This window comes from Oncorhynchus nerka, linkage group LG25 (genome assembly GCF_034236695.1).
Source record: "Oncorhynchus nerka isolate Pitt River linkage group LG25, Oner_Uvic_2.0, whole genome shotgun sequence".
NCBI classification, from domain to species: Eukaryota; Metazoa; Chordata; class Actinopteri; order Salmoniformes; family Salmonidae; genus Oncorhynchus; species Oncorhynchus nerka.
Window position 1 is genome coordinate 44,753,195 of NC_088420.1, and position 21,285 is coordinate 44,774,479.

The window sequence follows — 21,285 nt, forward strand, 5'->3', positions numbered from 1 at the left end:
CGCAGCACTCACATCTGTAGCCATGAAGTGCTTTGAAAGGCAGGTCATGGCTCACATCAACACCATTATCGCAGAAACCCTAGAACCACTCCAGTTGCATACCGTCCCAACAGATCCACAGATGATGCAATCTCAATTGCACTCCACACTGCAAGGAACACATACAGTTGTCAGACGTTTACATACACTTAGGTTGGAGTCATTAAAACTTGTTTTTCAACCACTCCACACATTTCTTGTTAACAAACTAGTTTTGGCAAGTCGGTTGTGTCATTTTTCTAATAATTGTTTACAGACAGATTATTTAACTTAATTAATTCACTGTATCACAATTCCAGTGGGTCAGAAGTTTACATACACAAAGTTGACTGTGCCTTTAAACAGCTTGGAAAAATCCAGAAAATGATGTCATGGCTTTAGAAGCTTCTGATAGGCTAATTGACATAATTTGAATTAATTGTAGGTTTACCTGTGGATTATTTTCAAGGCCTACCTTCAAACTCAGTGCATCTTTGCTTGACATCATGGGAAAATCTAAAGAAATTAGCCAAGACCTCAGAAACAACATTGTAGACCCCCACCAGTCTGGTTCATCCTGAAGGTACCACATTCATCTGTACAAACAATAGTACAAAAGTATAAAGACCATGGAACCATGCAGCCCTCATACCGCTCAGGAAGGAGACACGTTCTGTCTCCTAGATATTAACGATCTTTGGTGCGAAAAGTGCTAAATCAATCCCAGAAAAGCAAACAAAAGTGTCTGTATCCACAGTAAAACCAGTCCTATATCGACATAACCTGGAAGGCCGCTCAGCAAGGAAGAAGCCACTGCTCCAAAACCGACATGAAAAAGCCAGACTACGGTTTGCAACTGCACATGGGGACAATTATCATTATTTTTTGAGAAATGTAATCTTGTCTGATGAAACAAAAATAGAATTGTTTGGCCATAATGACCATTGTTATGTTTGGAGGAAAAAGGGGGATGCTTGCAAGCTGAAGAACACCATCCCAATCGTGAAGCACGGGGGTGGCAGCATCATGTTGTGGGGGTGCTTTGCTTCAGGAGGGACTGGTGCCCTTCACAAAATAGATAGCATTGTGAGGTAGGAGAATTGTGGACATATTGAAGCAACATCTCAAGACATCAGTCAGGAAGTTTAAGCTTGGTTACAAATGGGTCTTCCAAATGGACAATGACCCCAAGCATTCTTCCAAAGATTTAGCAAAATGTCTTAAGGACAACAAAGTCAAGGTATTGGAGTGGCCATCACAAAGCCCTGACCTCAATCCCATACATTTGAAAAGTGAAAAAGTGTGTGCGAGCAAGGAGGCCTACAAACCTGACTCCGTTACACTAGCTTTGTCAGGAGAAATGGGCCAAAATTCACCCAACTTATTGTGGGAAGCTTGTGGAAGGCTACCCAAAACGTTTGACCCAAGTTAAACAATTTTGAAGGCAATGCTACCAAATACTAATTGAGTGTATGTAAACGTCTGACCCACTGGGAATGTGATGAAAGAAATAAAAGCTCAAATAAGTCATTCTCTCTACTATTATTCTGACATTTCAAATTCTCAAAATAAAGTGGTGATCCTAACACCTAAAACAGGGAATTTTTACGAGGATTAAATGTCAGGAATTGTGAAACTGAGTAATGTAAACTTCTGACTTCAACTGTATGTGAGAATGCTACTCATTGACTACAGCTCAGCGTTTAACACCATAGTGCCCTCTTAGCTCATCACTAAGCTAAGGACCCTGGGACTAAACACCTCCCTCTGCAACTGGATCTTGGACTTCCTGACAGGCCGTCACAGGTGGTAAGAGTAGAGAACAACACATCCGCCATGCTGATCCTCAACATGGGGCCCCCTCAGGGGTGGGTGCTCAGTCCTCTCCTGTACTCCCTGTTCAGTCATGACTGCATTGCCAGGCACAACTCCAACACCATCAAGTTTCGGCAAACAACAGCCTGATCAACGATGAGAGCCTATAAGGAGGAGGTCAGGACATGGTCTTGTGGTGCCAGGACATCCTCTCCCTCAATGTGATCAAGACAAAGGAGATGATTGTTGACTATAGGAAAAGGAGGACCGAGCACACCCCATTTTGTCATTGACGGGGCTGTCGTGGAACAGGTTGACAGCTTCAAGTTCCTTGGTGTCCACATTACCAACAAACTATCATGGTCCAAACACACCCAGACAGTCATGAAGAGGGCACAACAAAGCCTATTTCCCCCTCAGGAGACTGAAACGATTCGGCATGGGTCCTCATCCTCAAAAGGACCTCTGTGTCAGAGGAAGGCCCTAAAAATTGTCAGACTCCTGGCACCCTAGTCATAGACGGTTCTCTCTGCTACAACACGACAAACGGTACCGGAGCGCCAAGTCTAGGTCCAAAAGGCTTCTTAACAGCTTCTACCCCCAAGCCATAAGACTCCTGAACAGCTAATCCAAGGGCTACTCAGACGCCTCTCTTACTCTGCTGCTACTCTCTGTTTATAATGAATGCAGAGTCACTTTAGTAACTACCTACATGTAGATATTACCTCGACTAACCGGTGCCCCCGCACATTGACTCTGTACCGGTACCACCTGTATTTTGCCTTGCTTGTTATTTTGCTGCTACTGTTTAATTATTTGTTACTTTTATTTTCTATTTTTTACTTATCTATTTTTTTACTTAACACTTATTTTAAAATCTTAACTTATTCAAGCATTGTTGGTTAAGGGCTTGTAAGTAAGCATTTCACTGTATTTGGCGCATGTGACATACAATTTGATTTGAATGGTCCACCACCATTCAAATCAATGATTGTGAAAGATGTCTTTAATGACCACACCTTTGATTAAACATGGGATAGAAATTATATTTCCAGTCAATTATGATGGGTGTATTGCATACTGTGAAAACAGTGTAATGTACTATCATTTACAGTACTGTAGCATATACTTTCTTTGCTATTGGATTAACTGGTTGTTAAAACAAGTAAATTGTGAAGATATTGTTTCAGTGATTAAAATAAACTGTTCTCATGGTATTTCACATACCTATATTTTGAATATAAGACTTACTGCGTTACAAGTGTTACCAGTTTGCCATTTTGTACTAGACTTTTGAGAATTCACTGCATACTTGTGAAAATAGCAGCAACGCGATTGGGGAAAAAAACGGTATTATCTTGATATTACTTCGGTCAAGACAACCATATAGAATCTCATCAGATTATATGACTTTACCTGCTGGGTAGTAGGTTTTTTCTTTGCTTAATGAAAAACTCATCACTAACTCAAATGAGGGCTCCTGCCGGCTTTTTCCGTCTGACCTGACATATTACTCTTAACATTCTTGTTCCTGTGTGTCCTCTGTTAGGATGCCCTGTTGTCTCTGAAGGTGGGCAGTGTGCTCCACCACCTCAGCATCAAAAGAGCCATCCAGGTGCTACGCCTCAACAACTACGAGCCCAACTGCCTGCGCCGACGGCCCTCCGATGAGGTTAGGCCACTGGAACACTGGTCGTTTTCATTAGGCAACAAATGCAAGACAACTGACTGAAACAGGGCTTATTGTTGCTTTCCGTTGTTTTAAATTGTTTTCTGATGTGGGCCCTAATGAACACAACCCTGGTTCCAGGGATACATGAACACTTGTCAATGCTACTGTTACTGTTGTGAAGGCTCATGTCCTCACCCATAACCTCTGGCCACGTCCCTCCATTGCCACTCACCTCACCTGTCTTCACTTTGCTCATTAGCACCCTTGACTATTTAAGCAGTAGTTTCTCCCTCTAGACTTCCTTATTCCTGTTGGTGAATGCATGGGGCGGCCAACTTATATTTTCCTTTCAATGTTGTGCTTGACGGACAATAAACATGTTGAGCTTCTGTTGGAGAAACTCCCCGCTGAGCAGTTTAGCGAATTCAAGCATTTCATCTGTACAGTCGTGGCCAAAAGTTTTGAGAATGACACAAATATTAATTTTCACAACGCCTGCTGCCTCAGTTTGTATGATGGGAATTTGCATATACTCCAGAATGTTATGAATAGTGATCATATGAATTGCAATTAATTGCAAAGTCCCTCTTAGCCATGCAAATGAACTGAATCCCCCAAAAACATTTCCACTGCATTTCAGCCCTGCCACAAAGGACCAGCTGACATGTCAGTGATTCTCTCGTTAACACAGGTGTGAGTGTTGGAGGCTGGAGATCACTCGGTCATGCTGATTGAGTTTGAATAACAGACTGGAAGCTTCAAAAGGAGGGTGGTGCTTGGAATCATTGTTCTTCCTGTGTCAAATATGGTTACCTGCCAGGAAACACGTGCCGTCATAGTTTCTTTGCATAAAAAGGGCTTCACAGGCAAGGATATTGCTGCCAGTAAGATTGCACCTAAATCAACCATTTGTCAGATCATCAAGAACTTCAAGGAGAGCAGTTCAATTGATGTGAAGAAGGCTTCAGGGAGCCCAAGAAAGTCCAGCATGTGCCAAGACCGTCTCCTAAAGTTGATTCAGATGGCCCGGTGTCAAAAAGGCAGCAAAGAAGCCACTTCCCTCCAGGAAAAACATCAGGGACAGACTGATATTCTGCAAAAGGTACAGGGATTGGGATGCTGAGGACCGGGGTAAAGTCATTTTCTCTGATGAATCCCCTTTCCGATTGTTTGGGGCATCCGGAAAAAAGCTTGTCCGGAGAAGACAAGGTGAGCTCTACCATCAGGCCTGTGTCATGCCAACAGTAAACCATCCTGAGACCATTCATGTGTGGGGCAGAGTTTGAAAATGTATATTTGTGTCATTCTCAAAACTTTTGTCCATGATTATAGATCTAGCACAGGTGCTGTATCCTTCAACCTACCAGACTTTGCCACCTGGCTCCAGGCAGAGGTGCCTGCCTCGACACAGAACAGCATCAGGTCAACAGCGTCACTCCCCTCGCCGGCCCATCCAAAGCACTGCATCTTCCATACCAGACTGGTCAGGTTGAGTCGTCAGCCATCATCACCCCGTATACCCACATGTGCAACCTGCTATTCAGCTGATCACCACATTAGTAGATGTACACACATCAGACAGATTACCAATGACCAGACTGTAAACTGGATCCAGAACCTCAAGAGATGCTGGTGCTGTGCCCGAAACCACCAAGTTGAAAAATGCGATCAATCCACAACATTATCCTGCATCCTTTCCCCATGTGCTCCTGCGTTTGTGTGAAATAAAACCCCACTATTTGGATTCCTGCTTTATCTCGTTTCATTTGCATTCTTATCGATGTGCCATGGTGGCACTTTGAACTCTGAACCAGTCAAACCTCTTTATAAAGTCCACCTTTTCTATAGTTACTGTACCATCCCCTTTTTGTTGTTTACTCATTCTCTACTTCTTCAATCGACACAAGTGTTATCATATCCTGTCGCTCAGTCATTTGTTGTGTTGATAAACACATTATGTTCTCCTGATTTGTCAGAACAATATCACACCAGCAGAGATCTCCCAGTGGACCAATCACAGAGTAATGGAGTGGCTGAGATCAGTAGACCTGGCGGAGTACGCCCCCAACCTGAGGGGCAGCGGCGTGCACGGGGGACTCATGGTGAGAAAGAATGATCCGATTTAATGTGGCCCAAAATTGTCTTAATAATTTAAACTCGAATATCTAAAACCAGATAGAGACTGCGTAGAAATGATGATGGGTTATTTCGTCTATGAAACTTTGGTTATTTATCATTTTATCTTTACAATGAGAATGGGATGAGTCTCAACCTATCCCACATCTCATAATGTTCCCTCTTCCCCCAGGTGCTGGAGCCTCGGTTCAATGTGGAGACCATGGCCCTGCTGCTGAACATTCCCCCCAACAAGACCCTGCTGCGGAGGCACCTGGCCACCCACTTCAACCTGCTGGTGGGATCTGAGGCCCAGGGGCTCAAACAGGATTATCTAGAGAACCCCGACTACACCCTGCTTACAGCCACCGCCAAGGTCAAGGTAGGGGTCAAAGGTAGTGCACAATATAAGAAATATGGTGCTATTTTGGATGCAGCCATGGTTTTACTGTAGGTAGGGGTGAGGAGTGATGAAGGGGAAGATGTGGGTTTGGCTGTGGTAAGATATTGTTCTCATGTGTTTGACACTGGTTTTGGTTATTAACTTTAGTCTCAATTCATAATCATTTGAGAATTGATCTGTTCCCACCAGCTGAGGAAGATGACGTTTGGGAGCTTTGGCAGCCTGAGAAAGAAGAGGCAGGATGAGAGTGAGGAGTATGTCTGCCCCATGGACGTGGAGATGCCAAAGGGGCGTAGCTTCCAGAAAGGCTATGAGCTCTACGAGGACGATCTGGACCGGCTAGAACAGGTCAACTTCTGGTTTGGTCCCAGATCTGTTTTTGCTGTCTTGCACAACTCCTATGCTGATTGTAGCCCACACATTTTGGCCCGAACATTTCTCTGTAGTGGCGGCATTGTGCTCAGTACACATAAGTTCTCCAAATAATAAATAAGTCATCACATCAATACTTACATTCAACCTCCACCTTTTAGATTGTTCTCTAAATGTTTAGAGTTTGGTCGTCAGTACCGTGACAGGAGATGTATTGAACACTGAGGCACACTGTGCCTACTTAGTGTTCAGCTGCTCTGAAGGAATACACAAACAGGTCTACTAACAGGTGTTTTTAGTAGTGGTGTTGAGTGTCAAAAAACGTATCTGTTATTGTAGATGGAGGACTCCGAGGGAACTGTGAGGCAGATTGGAGCCTTCTCTGAGGGCATCCAAAACTTGACGGTATGAAGGAGACTATCTTGTGTTAGTGTTATGTTGATATGGTTTGTGGATAACAATATGTCACTATATTTGGGTAGTCCCATATAGATGATCAACAGATGGTCATGCGATCAACAAACTATCTGTTGATAAGCAACATATTGCAAGGTTATGGTTAGGTTTAGAATAAAGGTTAGGGTAAGGGTTAAAGTTGAGGCTTAGGGTTAGTAGATGGTTAGTTCAAATGTTGTTGACAGAGTATTGAACATCTACTAAGGACTATCCAAATAGTTGTACTAAACAATATTTTAGGGTATAAGAGGCCTTTGTGACATAAATATAAATATGGGAATATTTCAGTGTTTTTTTTTTTTTTTACAGTTCTCCTCTAGTATTCATTCTTATTTTCCTGTATTTCCTGTCTGTTTCCAGAGCATGCTGAAAGATGATGAATTCTTCAAAGAGATCTCGAACTCTCCCAACCCCAGCGTAACAGATGACGATTCCAACGTTTGAGGCCAGCGCCATGGGACTAGCCGACCAGGATTGAAATACTATTTGGAATCATTTAAAATACTTCAGCTGTGCTTGATTGAGCTTGCCTTTTGGGATGGAATGCATAAAAGTGGCACCAGGCAGGCTAAAGCAAACACTCAAAGTATTCCTGAACCCAGGTGTGCCCACTAGCACACACCGACTCCACCGTACCCTCCAACTCTCCGTACCCCCCAACATCTCTCCATACTCCCCAACAACTTTTCGTAACTCCCAACAAGCACCAGATCTCCTTTTAGTATTTTTGGCATAAAACATTTTTAAAGAAATTAAAAAGTCCATGTCTGTTGTCATGTGAACTGATACGCTGTTGTTTTTTAAGGTGCTGTCAAAGCTAAAATACCACCTCTGCAGGATTAACAATTCAACTCGCCCCTGTCTACCCAATAGCAGGTCAGTTATCAACCCTCATTAATCCCTACAGATCTGATAGATCCTTCTCTGCCTTACCTCTGAGCTAGTCTACATCAAGGGACTGTTCCTCAAGCTCAACAGTAAGGGCCTTACAGTAGTGGGCTATCCCCGAAGTAGAGTGCCTACGCTCCCTCACCCTGAACCTTGTAAACCCGGCGTCTTCTCAGGATTGTCCGGGCCAGAGTGTCAACCTCAGCACACTGAACGGGTCGCCCTCCTCTGGGTTGGCTTTTAGCCGAGAGACACCCCTTCCTACGACTCCTACCAATGCACTCAGTACCTATAGTTCGGGTCCCATGTTCCTTTATACCAGCAACTCGGGTTTCCTATGGAATGATTAACCAAGTAAATTAGCTAGAGATCCTCAAATAATCAAGCATATTTCATAAACCTAGAGTAAAACGACATGCAGTTGTATGACTGATGACACAGGGTTTTAGAAAATAAAGTGAGTTTATTAAAAATTCCCCAATCAATCACAAATAATTTATAAGCAAACATTTACTGTAAATTAAATTGATAGACAACCTTCAGCACCCTTAACTAAATCCCTGTTGGGGTGTTCCAATAAAATGTTTTGTCTGTTACAATTTTATGAGAAGCACATTATTTAATAACAGAAAAAAAGCTTCTACAACTCTCTCAACCGTTTTTTGGCTGCCCCCCAAACGGTGTTTCAGTCCCTCAGAAGGCGTCTAGAAACTCTTAACAGCTACTTTACCACACCTCTATCAATGAGGTCACCTTAAGGATTCCTCCTAGAATGTTACTTTAAATTAACTGGGTATGCCTGATAAGTAAACAATGTTTATTTTATATATTGTAGGCTATAAAGCTACAGCATTAGTGGTTAACACCTAATGTGGCCATCGTACAGCATTAGTGGTTAACACCTAATGTGGCCATCGTTCAAAAAGGTGCTTTTTCAGCCCCCTTAACTCCCACTTTTTCTCACCTAAATTGCATGTCAATCCGCTTCACCCCTAAACGTTCTAACTTGGAGATTGATCAAGCTAACATCCTTAAACTGAATTTTTTTTCACATTACCATTCCCCACTTGGCACCATATTAATCCCCCTCCAACTTAACTAATTACTCCCATTACCTCTTAAATATCCAAAAATGTAAACATTTAATCATTACATTTCAACATTATAGCCTTCCATTAACAATCTCCAACAGGCCCTAAGGCCTTGTTCCTCTAAACTTAACAAACAAGGTATGCATCATACCTTAAAGCAAACATCACATGAACTCTTTTACTGGATTACTTAAATCACACATTGTTAACCCTCTTACTAAATGATTCTAATCACCCTTTAATCACCTCTGCCACTATACATTTCTCCATGCTTTCAAAATTTAACCTTTAATCATCAATTAATTTATTTTACTTATTTTATTTTCCTTAGCCAATGTCAATTCTCTCTCAATATGAATTATTCTCTCTCTCTCTCTCGTGTGTGTGTGAATGAAACTTCTTGTGTGGGCAAATGTTTCTCTAAAATGTCAGAGAACTGGGCCGTAGCCAACTACTATTGACAGTACAAGTCCATTTTAACTGTCCTATTTGGAGAGGAATTATTTCAGAGCAATATGCCACCATAATTTGCCTACCAGCTGGATACTGGAGACGTTTGTACTCATTGTTTTTATACTAGCCATCTTTCTGTGGAATTTTAATATTAAAGTGAGCCATATCAATATCTGATAAACCCTTTTTTTTACATTAAGATGTAATGTAGGGCTTTTGCAAAGTCTAATATGTAATTTTAAAGAATATGTTTGGCTTTTTAACAGAGTCACTGTCAGAGGATGAAAAACATTGTTATATGCTGTGCAGTTTTGCCCAAGTTAAATGAATTCCCCAAGACAGCTGCTATGGTTTACAAAGAAAACCAGACTATTTCAGCTGCAACTTCTTTATTCTTTCAGCACATCTCGCAATATCCTAGACACTCCCAGTAACAGTGTTTATTTGAATGCATTTGCACCTATAATGTACAGTTCAAAGCACATCATTCCTTTTTTAAAGTGTCATTGCATGTTATTGAAGCCTTTCTAGTTGCCAAAATGTTGTAAACCTGCTAACAGAATATGGATTTCTTGTTTATTATAATTTGTACTGAGAACTATTCATAAATATTGCCAGATAGCCAGATAGCATAGTTATTTTGAATACCGTAGCTAGCCTGGGTGCCAGTCTGTTTCTGCTCTCTTGCCAACTCCTTTATGGAATTAGATTGGCAAGAGAACAGAAAGTGACGAACTCAGGCTGTTGTAGCATGTTGAAAGAGTTGAGCGATAAAGCAATGACACTGTTATGCAACACCCTAACCACATGAGGATGAAGTTTGTACTGTGTACTGGTTGAGTTTTTACCCATTTCTAGGGTCAATAAATTCATTGAAACTGTCTAATTTCTCAAGTAGAATTGGATATTTAGAACATATAGCATATAGGTTTGTTTTGCAATTCAGATTCATTACCATTTAAAAGCCATTACCTCTCCATGTTTGTACAAACTCTTCTTTTTGTTAATGCCAAGCCAATAAAGGGATACATGACAGTCACAGACCATTTGTACAGTAGTTGCCCAACTTGAACTACTTGCTGTTTCCTACTCTGTGTGCACTTTAAGATAAAGGTTTGACAAGCCACTATTTGCAGAATGATGACCAGATAAAACACATTTACACAGATATTAAAAGCAAAATAGAGGGTCAGGACAAGAGCATTGCAGCTTCCTCGGTTCTGTTCAGGCAGAAGTAGAATAGGCTGCTGTGTGTGCCATGTTATTTATGTAAAACTACCTCATTCACAGCTGGCTGCTGTTGATGTCGTCTGGCAATCACCTTGATCCTCCATCATGATATAGTGGTCCTGAGCTAAACTAGGGATATAACCGCAACTCTATAATGAAGAACAATGACTGGAGAGGTTTCATTGAAGGAGAAAAATAACACTGAACTCATCTAAGGGTCTTGTAAATTTTGTGAAGAGTTTTAGTATTTTCCATTGTCTCTAATGGGGAAACTTTCAATAGCGCTAGACTAAAAAGTTTGCTCTAAGTTCAATTTGAGGTTTCAGTCGAAGATGTCTGCCAACATGGGCCTGGGAAGCTCTCAGGAGCTGACTGAGGAGATGCAGAGGGGCATCCAGTCTGAGGTCTTCTCCCGGGCATCTCTTCATACAGCCTGCCAGCTGAGGACCTTCCTTTCTGTAAGTGCAGATCGTAATGTACAAGTTATATTTAAAAAAAAAAAAAAAAAAAAATTGTAAACATTGCTGGAATATTGTACTTGAGATGTGGTGTTTCCTTTGAATATTTGTGGTGCATTTTGTCTAATATAATTTCAGATAATGCTCGTTGGTTATTCACTGTGTCTGGGTGTGTTTTGTGTATTTTGTACAGCGCACGTGCACAGAGTAGAATGATCTGTGAAGGCTGCATTGCATGGCGTGCTATCCATGCTGTTTACCATTCAGGTACATTTGTGAAATTATTAGTATATTGCGCATTGTAATTTTCATGTTGTAAGCTATTTTTGGTAACTATGGTTTTCCCAGTCAACAAGCGCCAAACCAGCGTGCGCGTGCAGAGTAGAATGATCTGTGGAGGCTGCATTGCATGACGTGCTATCCATGTTGTTTCCCTATCAGATAATACACTTGTGACTGGTGCTACATGCTGGAGGCCTTGTCAATATTATTCATAACACAATGGAAGAAGAGTACTCTTACACAGTACATTATGTATTTATTTGTATTTTATTTAACCTTTATTTAACTAGGCAAGTCAGTTAAGAACAAATTCTTCTTTACAATGAGAATTTGGGACTTTTGTGGTAGTGGAATAAGTTTAACTTTTTTAACTTAAGCCAAGCAGTTAAATATTGTCAAAGTGACATTTAGTAAAATAATTGGTCTTATTATTTTGATAGTGGGGCACATATTTCATTACAAATAACTACTCTGACTAGCCTACTACACTTTTATACACCTCTCCTACTAGAATACCACAGTATATTCAAACTGTAACAAAAGAGTACAGAAGACAAGGAGGCATTGTTGTAAAAAAATATTTGACAAAAAATGGCTCCCCCATTGTTATAATTTTCAAGTTCCATGGTAGTTATTCAACAGTGGGAAGTTAGCTAAATTTGTTGATGTGGTTACTAAAACAGCTGTACCTCCTGATTGGTGTTAGATATTTATGTTCTTATTTCAGATGTGAATAGCAGAGAAGTAGACCAAGGTGTCATAACCGCTAAGTTTGTCTAGCTTGTTGGGAAAGTGGTCAAAATGGCAGGTGTTTGTAAAAGTTGATGTGGTTACTAAAACAGCTGAATCGTTTGATCCTATGAATATATTTGTGTTCCTATTTCAGATTTGAATAGCAGAGAAGTAGACATGTCATATCCTGTAACTTGTTGGAAAAGTGGTCAAAGTAGCTGATTTGTGTCAAAAGTGATTGTTTACACTGAATGTTGAAGTCATGATGTCACAATGGGCCCTTTAATGGGATTTCCTAAACAATCTAAAGTGGATGGAGGGCAACAAGTGTAATAGTATAAAAGCTATCCAAAAAGTTAAATGGAAGCACACTATTCCAGATCAGTCTTTACCTTAAAGTTTGAATGGCGTTTATAGCTTAAACGGTGTAAGAGGAGTAGCGTGCAGAAGAAGAAGAATAAGAACTATGACGAATATTTAAAGTTGGGACTTTTGCGTCAAGTCACAATTAATAGTGGGCAAATATTATACAATCCAGGTATATAAAGCTCTTAGAGACTTACCCCAAAACACTCACAGCTGTAATCGCTGCTAAAGGTGATTCTAACATATATTGACTCAGAGAGTTGAATACTTATCTAATGAAGATATATTCACTTTTATTTTTCATTACTTTTTTTCTATTATTTTTCTTCCACTTTGAGATTAGAGTATTGTGTGTGGATCGTTCCCAAAAAGGGATCATTAAATCATTTGAATCACACTTTGTAACGTGTGTAAACAAAATGTGTAAAAGGTCAAGGGGTGTGAATACTTTCGGAAGGCACTGTAATTATTTTATGCAAATGGTGGATATGATGAATAAGTGGTGTATTTGAGTTATAAAAAAGGAAAACATAATGACAAGATGTAGCGATTTCACATCAGCGAAAATCTATTCTCTAAAATAAATGGAATATAAAATGAGACAGGAATCTATTTCCCATTTATTTTATTTTCATAACGATTGCAGAATAAATTCCTCATGTTTTCTGGCCATGATGGATTCATATTTCCGAAGTATCCATACAACAAATTACCATACTCATCTCTCATTTCATTGGGCCTATAGTAGCCTAGTAAATAGATAAGCTATGTACGTATTTCAAATGTTGCTGTATGATATTCCATAGGCAGCACAGTTTATAATAGGCCTATAACCTACAGTTGAATTAGACAGGTGAACATGCAGACCATTTATCTTATACTTTGACGTATGAATGCTACTACTGTATGTTGTCACCTTAGAGATCCTTTATTCTCTATGTTTGGTTAGGTCAGGGTGTGACTCGGGTGGGAGAATCTGTTTTCTATTTCTTTGTTTTTGCCTAGTGTGGTTCCCAAGAGGCAGCTGTTTATCGTTGTCTCTGATTGGGGATAATATAAGTTGTTATTTTCTGTTTAGTCTCTGTTACCTGATAGAACTGTTCGCTTTCGTTTTGTTACTTTGTTCGAGTGTTTTTTGATAATAAAAAAAATCATGAACACTTTTCACGCTGCGCTTTGGTCCACTCCTTCCGACGACAGGCGTTACATATGTAGCCTACTGTAATTTCATTATATATATATATCTGTATCCTAGACGATGTTTCAGAATTCGCGGGCAGTCCAGCATATTTAGGTTGGGGGAAAGTCCATGAGAAACATTGTTGAATTGAAACGTTCTGCTGACAGGTCCACAACAATGTGTCATTCTTTTCACTTTCAGGAGCTGTCAGTCCTTTGCCAAATACAGCATAAGTTACTGCTAAATATCAAAACATTCTGCCCACACTTCTACAAAATTTGATCATTTCTCTTTCTTTTAGAAACTGCCGTGGCCTAATTCCAATATTTGCAAGTTATACAGCAAATAAAGGGCTTATTGTCACATAAATGGTGCATGAAGGGCGTTTTCCAGGCAGTTAAAATGCTTGTTCATGCAGTCACAGTGTTAGGATGGGTTGGATTTATAAGCGGAAAACATCCGTATGTATGGGGTGTGCCAAGTTTATAAATATCAATATATTTAGACATACATATTCTTTTCAGAAATGGCACATGCAGATATTTAGTGTGACAACGTAATATGCTAGTTAAAAACGTTAAAAATACATACTATCAAAGGAGTGCAGAAAGGATAAATAAATATGGCATGGTTCACAGGGAATCAAACAGAATGTCCTCACATCAAACAGCAATTCATTTGTAAAAGGAGAGAAGACCAGTTCTGTCATTTCATATATGCAAGATAAAAAAATGTATTTTTAAACATAATCTACAGGGTTTCAGACATTTATCAAACACAAACTAACTCACCTTTGTTGCATTCATGACGAGCAAAAGCTTAACTTATCTCCACAGTCTCTGAAGGTACGCTGGATGTTTTCCAAGTCGATTGCACAGGTGAAAAAAGGAAAACATTTGTGCATATCCACATCTCCACTGGCTGTGATCTTCAAAAACTTGTCACGTATGAAGTACTTTGCCCTGGTGACCCTTGGATCCTCCCCTTGTACTGGTGTTGTATGTTCATGCGAAGTGTAGTGTGCAAACTCTGGAAAATAATCCTCTATTTTAGATTTCCCCGCCAACACCTTCTCTGCTAGCAGGTCCTGTTTGTTCAAAAAGAGGAAGACAGAACGGTGCATTGTCCGCATTCTGCGCCAGAGGTTCTCTAAGTTGTTTAGTGCCTCCTGCAGTTGGTTGGTCTGATTGTCTCCCCGACACACCATATCATAGCTGCTGCTGTCCACCACTAAAATATAGGCCGACTGGTCCCAAAACACTCTCCTTATGGATCTCCATCCACCTCTGTCATTGAACAAATAAAAAACGTATTCTCCTACTCTGAAATATGTCTCAAAAATGCCTGAAGCATTTTTGTGTTGCATGTATTGCATGTATTTCTCCTCTGCAGTTAATTCTGTGTCCAACAATCGCATCTGATTGAATATTGTGCTTTTCCCTGAGTCCCAATTTCCTAGTAGTAGGAGCATGTGAGATTTATAGTATTGCTGTTTATCTTTTTTAAGCTGTTTCTCAATCCTTTTGTTTGCTTCTCTCCGTGCCTTCTCCTCTTCTTCTCCACATTTGCCTTTGGTCTTATTACCAATGCCAAAACAAGCCATCTTCCTAAAAAAAAATACAATAAAAGGAGGTAAAGTAATAAGTAGCCTTGTCTGAGCCAGAAAGGCCCATAGGGCAGGAGCCTATTTCTGTAGTGTGAGGCAGCTTGATGTACAAGTACACACAGGACAGGACACTAGTCTATTGCAGGGCCTTCCCCCTAATCCATTTAATGAGTGCCAAACAGGGAGAAAATGAAAAGGAGGGGAAATGGTACATTAATTATGCTAATTGCTAGACTGATCCAAGAAAAGACCACCTTCCTCAAGATTTGTGACAGGTGTAAAAGAAAAACGTGTTCTTCAATCAGATTATGAGGAATTGAGAAAATGGCACACAAAAAAAGACCCCACCCTCCCCGACAATATCACTCCGAAACACTGTTTGGGAAACACTGTTATAGGACTTTTTCATCAAAGATGTACTATTTTTCTTTTTAAAAACATTTGTAGTTCTAAAAAGCGACATTCCCTCCACCACAGCCTGATGGGTAAAACAAATGGAATATCACAGCAGATGAATCAGACCTAGCTCTAGTCCAGGGCGCCGTTCAGCTGCATACTCTCACGAACATAGAGGCAATGGTTGTCGTGGCGCCATGTTCCAAAGCTCATTTTGACCAACCTTCTTCCGAGTGTTTTGTTGTAGCCTTACCACGTTATTCTGGTTTAGTCACGCTTTTATTTTCACTTCTTGTCACGTTGTTTGATTTTTGGATTAGTCTCAAGGCAGTAATTCTTTTAGAATATGAATCGAGACAAATATGGTTCAAAGTAGCCTGGAAACTTAGTCTGTTTAGCTACTATAACATTCAACTCCTTCCTCTGAGTCATGTGTGTTTCGCAAGGAGTACCTAGGTCCAAAGTTCTTACTTGCACTGTAGTAGGATGTCCCTTGGGGGTATCCTCACCTATGTAGGACATGCGAGGGTTAGGTTAATAAACATGCTGGAGCTAGAACCTGGTTGTCGCGCGTCCTTATTTTAGATCATACTACATGGTGTCAGAAGTGGTTTTAAAATTAACATAAACGTGAAGGACGTACCAAGTAAATCATACATTCAGGCTGTTTCAAAGCAGGGAGGGCACAGTGTTGGAGATCAAAAACAGCGCGTATCATTATTTTGCTAGCTAACGAGCAAGGAGTAAGTTACTGCTAAGCAACATGTTGCAAGAGGAAGAAGCTAGCCGGATTTCAGTGTTTGCGACTCCCAAGTTCAACGGGCTCTGGCGCAAACACGGACAGGCCCTGTGGCTAGTGCTGACGGATTTCGCATTCGTCCCCCGGATAATTTTGTTTGTATGGACATTAAAAACGGTCCGAAATGGATCAGGCGCTTTGAAAGGTACAGGGTAGTATCAGGCTGAAACGTGAAAAATGAGGCATTTCGAGTTTAATACACTGATCTACTCTATGGGTGATGAAGCCGAGGATATATTAAATGCTTCAACGTTGACCGAGGAAGAGAAACTTAACTACAGTGCCGTTAAAGACTGTTTTGAAACGCATTTTGTAGGGAGACACATCATTATTTTTGTGAAAGCTAGGTTTAATATGCGCTAACAGAGCAGGGTGAAACCACCGACAGTTTTATCACAGCTGTTCACAAACTAGCAGAACATTGTCAGTTTGGCGCGCTCAAGGAAGAGCTGATCCGAGATCGGATTGTAGTCGGAATAAGAAATATATCATTTTCTGAAAAGTTAGTTGGATTCCCAATTTACCTTGTCCAAAGCTGTAAACCAGGTTATGCAGAGTGAGACAGTAAAAAGACATCAGACGATACTGCGCGACAGCAGCTCCTCGCAGAACGAAGAGAGTGAGGAAATACATGCATTTTCAGAGCTAAAAAAACGGAGGGGAACACGGAACAGAGACAGACGTGGAGAAAACAATCACAGACAGCACCAGTAGCTAGTTCAAGTGTTTGTCGCAAATGTGGGAAATCCCCTTTCCACAGATGGAAAGATTGCCCAGCAAAGGATGCGGAATGCAGGAAATGTCACAGGAGAGGACACTTTTCAACTGTCTGTCGATTAAAGCAAATGCATGAGGTCTCAGAGGAGGCACAGCAGGACAGCATCTTTCTGGGAGAAGTAAAGGGAAACAATGCTGTCTGGCATTCAGACATTAAACTCAATGTGGAGGTTGTGTCATTTAAACTAGACACTGGGGCAGCAGTGACAGCTATCCCAACTAGGCTGTATAGCTATAGCTGGCCCTTTGCTCTACAAACAAATAACTGTACGGGCCCAGTAATAAGATTTTACCAGTGGTAGGGCACTTGGTGATTAAACTGGAGAGTAAAGACAAAAGTGCCATCCAGCCTGTCTTCGTCATTGACTCTCTAGCCAGACCGTTGCTGGGGCAGCCAGCAATTGAAGCATTGCAACTCATTGAGAGTGTGAGCGAATTAGAGGACCCAGGTGAGGTTTTTAAAAAGAAATTCTGGTCTAGGAAGGATAGGTGACTACAAAATCCGCCTGAAAGAGGATTCTGTCCCCTATGCCCTTACCACCCCCCGCCGGGTGCCTATCCCTTTATTGGCCAGAGTAAAGGAAGAGTTGGGGAGGATGGAAGACATTGGGGCGGTGTCTAAAATAGAGAGTCCCACAGACTGGTGTGCAGGGATGGTAGTGGTCCCAAAAGCCAATGGGGAAATAAGGATCTGTGTGGACATGACTAAATTGAATGAGGCACTCTGCAGAGAGAGACACATCTTGCCATCAGTGGAGCAGTCACTGGCTCAGTTGGATGGCTCACAAGTCTTCACAAAGCTGGATGCCCGCTCAGGCTTCTGGCAGATACTGCTGTCATCAGAGAGTAGGACACTCACGACATTTATAACACCGTTTGGCCGTTACTGTTTTAATGTTTTGCCATTTGGAATCGCTTCCGGCCCTGAGCATTTCCAAAGACTCATGTCCCAGCTGTTGGATGGGCTGAGTGGCTTCATAGTCCACGCGGAAGGGACAGAGCAGAACATGATGTAAGGCTCACAGCAGTTCTGAACCAACTCCAGGAGACTGGCCTGACACTCAATGAAAAATGAACTTTTGCACAATCAGAGGTCTTGTTCTTGGGACACAAAATCAGTGCAGCTGGAATAGAGCCGGACCCAGAGAAGATCAGTGCCATCACAGATATGCCCAGACCCCAGAATTCTGGCTGAAGTCGGGACCTTCTTAGGCATGGCCACATATGTGGGTAAGTTCCTCCCACAGTTCTCAGATACAACCAAACCTCTGAGAGACTTACTAGCCAAAGAGAATGACTGGTTATGGGGTCACATGCAACAGGTAGCGTTTGACAAAATCAAAGGAGATCTGGCCTCACAGAGAGTGCTGGCCCAGTACCGTCCCCACACTAAGACAAAAGTATCAGCAGGTGCATCATCCTTTGGGCTAGGGGCGGTCCTCACACAGATGCATCATCCTTTGGGCTAGGGGCGGTCCTCACACAGATGCATCATCCTTTGGGCTAGGGGCGGTCCTCACACAGATGCAGGACAACATGGAGTGGCGTCCAATAGCTTACATCTCCCGAAGCTTATCCGACACAGAGCAAAGATATGCTCAAGTGGAGAAGGAGGCGTTGGCTATCACATGGGCATGTGAAAGGCTCAGCCAACACCTTATTGGCCTGCAGTTTACAGCAGAGACTGACCATAAACCGCTGTTGGCTCTGTTAGGGACAAAAGCACTGGACGACTTGCCTCCCAGAGTTCTGCGCTTCCGCCTCAGATTACTGAGATTACAAAATTGTGTATGTGCCAGGGAAGGCACTGATCACAGCAGATGAACTCTCCAGGGCCCCAATTAAACGTCCATTATCAGAGGAGGAGCAATGGCTAGAGGGTGAGGTACAGGTGTCCATTAATGCAATAAGGGACAGTCTACCTGCATCTCAGACCAAACTGCAGCAGATTGCAGAGGAGCAACAACGAGACCATATCTGCCAACAGAAAAAAAGGGATGGCCCAGGCAGGAGGAACTGCCTCAACTGCTGAAGCCCTATTGGGTGCACCAAAGTGACTTCCACTGTAATGGAGACCTTCTCATGAAAGGACAACGGATAGTTATCCCAGAGACTCTACAACAAGAAATGCTAGACAGAGTGCATGATGGACACATGGGGATAACCAAATGCAGACTGAGGGCTCAACAGTCAGTGTGGTGGCTTGGTCTGAGTACTCAGATTGCCAAGCTAGTGGCCCAGTGTGAGGTCTGTACAAAATGTCAACCTTGTCATCCGGAGCCAATGATGGCAACGGAGCTGCCAAAACGGCCATTGCAAAAGGTAGGGGTGGATATGTTCTATTGGAAAAATGACACTTATCTGCTAGTGGTAGATTACTACTCAAGATGCATTGAAATAGCAAAGACACCCATAACCACATCAGCTAGTGTTATCAATGGATTAAAGTCAATTTTTTTCCAGGCAAGGGGTCGCTGAGGTCCTGGTTACAGATAACGCTCCCCAGTTCTCTGCGAGCTCCTTTTCTGCTTTTGCCGCAGAATATGACTTCATACATGTGACCAGTAGCCCCTACCATGCACAGAGTAATGGTGAGGTAGAGACAGCTGTGAAAACAGTCAAGGGACTGCTGAAAAAGAACAAGGAGCCATACAGGGCTCCCCCCTATTATTCAACCATGCTGGTCATTTATGAACATTTGAACATCTTGGCCACGTTCTGTTATAATCTCCACCCGGCACAGCCAGAAGAGGACTGGCCACCCCACATATGCTCTCTCTAATTCTCTCTTTCTTTCTCTCTCTCTCGGAGGACCTGAGCCCTAGGACCGTGCCCCAGGACTACCTGACATGATGACTCCTTGCTGTCCCCAGTCCACCTGACTGTGCTGCTGCTCCAGTTTCAACTGTTCTGCCTTATTATTATTCGACCATGCTGGTCATTTATGAACATTTGAACATCTTGGTCATGTTCTGTTATAATCTCTACCCGGCACAGCCAGAAGAGGACTGGCCACCCCACATAGCCTGGTTCCTCTCTAGGTTTCTTCCTAGGTTTTGGCCTTTCTAGGGAGTTTTTCCTAGCCACCGTGCTTTTACACCTGCATTGTTTGCTGTTTGGGGTTTTAGGCTGGGTTTCTGTACAGCACTTTGAGATATCAGCTGATGTACGAAGGGCTATATAAATACATTTGATTTGATTTGATTTGTTAGCTTACAGAGTTACACCACTGCATAATGGGCCGTTGCCTGCCGAGCTCCTGATGGGCAGGAGGCTGCGTTCCCCATTGCTTGTCTCGCCGGCTCAGCTTAAACACCGAGGGCCTAACAGGAAGGCCTTCGCTGAGAGGGACAAACGGCTGAAACAAACGCAAACTGGAGACTTTAATCGGAGACACCGTGCTAAGGAGAGGCCAGAGTTGACCGAAGGTCAATAGTCAGGTTTATAAACGTTGGGTAGTTAGTCAGATAGCATATCATTAATATACTGGCAATTTCGATGTAATAGTAGTCAACTAACGTTAGGTAGCTAGCTAACATACCGGTACATACAAGCAACTGCTATGTGGTTTGTAAGGCTAGCGTAGCTAACAAATTGTCAGCCAACAACCTGTAACTTATTTGAAAGTCATTCCTTTTTTACATTGCACAACATTTTCTTAACATTTGTCATAATTAATTAAAGCAATTAATTTTTATCCGCTCTCAGCAGATTTTCTTCAAATCTGAAAATGTTGTGAAACGATTTTCTGAAGAATTGCATTATGGGCCTTAAAAGCACAGAAATAGTGTCCACTGCTTGAATACCCTTTGTATTTTGGCGAATGTAGTATGACATCCGGGAACTTTTGGCATACTAACTATATCCACACTATGACCAATCAGCATACTACATACACAATTTGTCACAAATAATATGGTTAGTATAAGTATTCAAACACAACTCATGTCTTGTTTTGTGGTGTTTTGAATGATTTCATGTCAATGCTAATATGGTTGAAATTCACTAGCTAGCTAACCAACAACTGTAACGATGTATTTGAGAGAACAAGTGCTCAATGTGCAAATGTATTTATGTCCTCAATAAACATTTGAAGACAAAATATAGCTTACACGTTGTCAACAATCTAAGCCAACCCTGTATGTTTTGCCCCATAGTTGTACACGCATTGGTTTT

General features: G+C 41.7%; 2 protein-coding genes and 1 long non-coding RNA gene across 7 annotated transcripts in view; 2 read left to right on the forward strand and 1 right to left on the reverse strand.

Annotated features, from left to right (window-relative positions):
- Nucleotides 1–10,324, forward strand: part of LOC115109555 (liprin-beta-1-like) — an 83,801-nt gene extending 73,477 nt beyond the window's left edge. For 4 of the 5 annotated variants that reach the window (XM_029634564.2, XM_029634565.2, XM_029634566.2 and 1 more), the window contains 6 exons: nucleotides 3,383–3,505; nucleotides 5,482–5,607; nucleotides 5,814–6,002; nucleotides 6,213–6,371; nucleotides 6,735–6,800; nucleotides 7,212–10,324. In XM_029634564.2, coding sequence (XP_029490424.1) covers nucleotides 3,383–3,505; nucleotides 5,482–5,607; nucleotides 5,814–6,002; nucleotides 6,213–6,371; nucleotides 6,735–6,800; nucleotides 7,212–7,295 — 747 coding nt within the window. In that variant the 3' untranslated portion in view covers nucleotides 7,296–10,324. Of the gene's footprint in view, nucleotides 1–3,382; nucleotides 3,506–5,481; nucleotides 5,608–5,813; nucleotides 6,016–6,212; nucleotides 6,372–6,734; nucleotides 6,801–7,211 lie in introns of those variants that run through there. The other variant, XM_029634568.2, reaches the window with a different exon arrangement.
- Nucleotides 9,656–16,945, reverse strand: LOC115109556 (guanine nucleotide-binding protein G(s) subunit alpha-like). Its single transcript, XM_065009803.1, has 3 exons — nucleotides 16,857–16,945; nucleotides 14,323–15,138; nucleotides 9,656–10,969 (listed from the first exon to the last, which is right to left on the reverse strand). The coding sequence occupies exon 2, from the start codon at nucleotides 15,132–15,134 to the stop codon at nucleotides 14,334–14,336; it is 801 nt and encodes a 266-aa protein (XP_064865875.1). The 5' UTR covers nucleotides 15,135–15,138; nucleotides 16,857–16,945; the 3' UTR covers nucleotides 9,656–10,969; nucleotides 14,323–14,333.
- A 295-nt stretch (nucleotides 16,946–17,240) lies between these two features.
- Nucleotides 17,241–20,806, forward strand: LOC135564542 (uncharacterized). Its single transcript, XR_010461128.1, has 2 exons — nucleotides 17,241–19,431; nucleotides 19,573–20,806. It is a non-coding gene; the product is annotated as an uncharacterized LOC135564542 (long non-coding RNA).
- The last annotated feature ends 479 nt before the right edge of the window (nucleotides 20,807–21,285 follow it).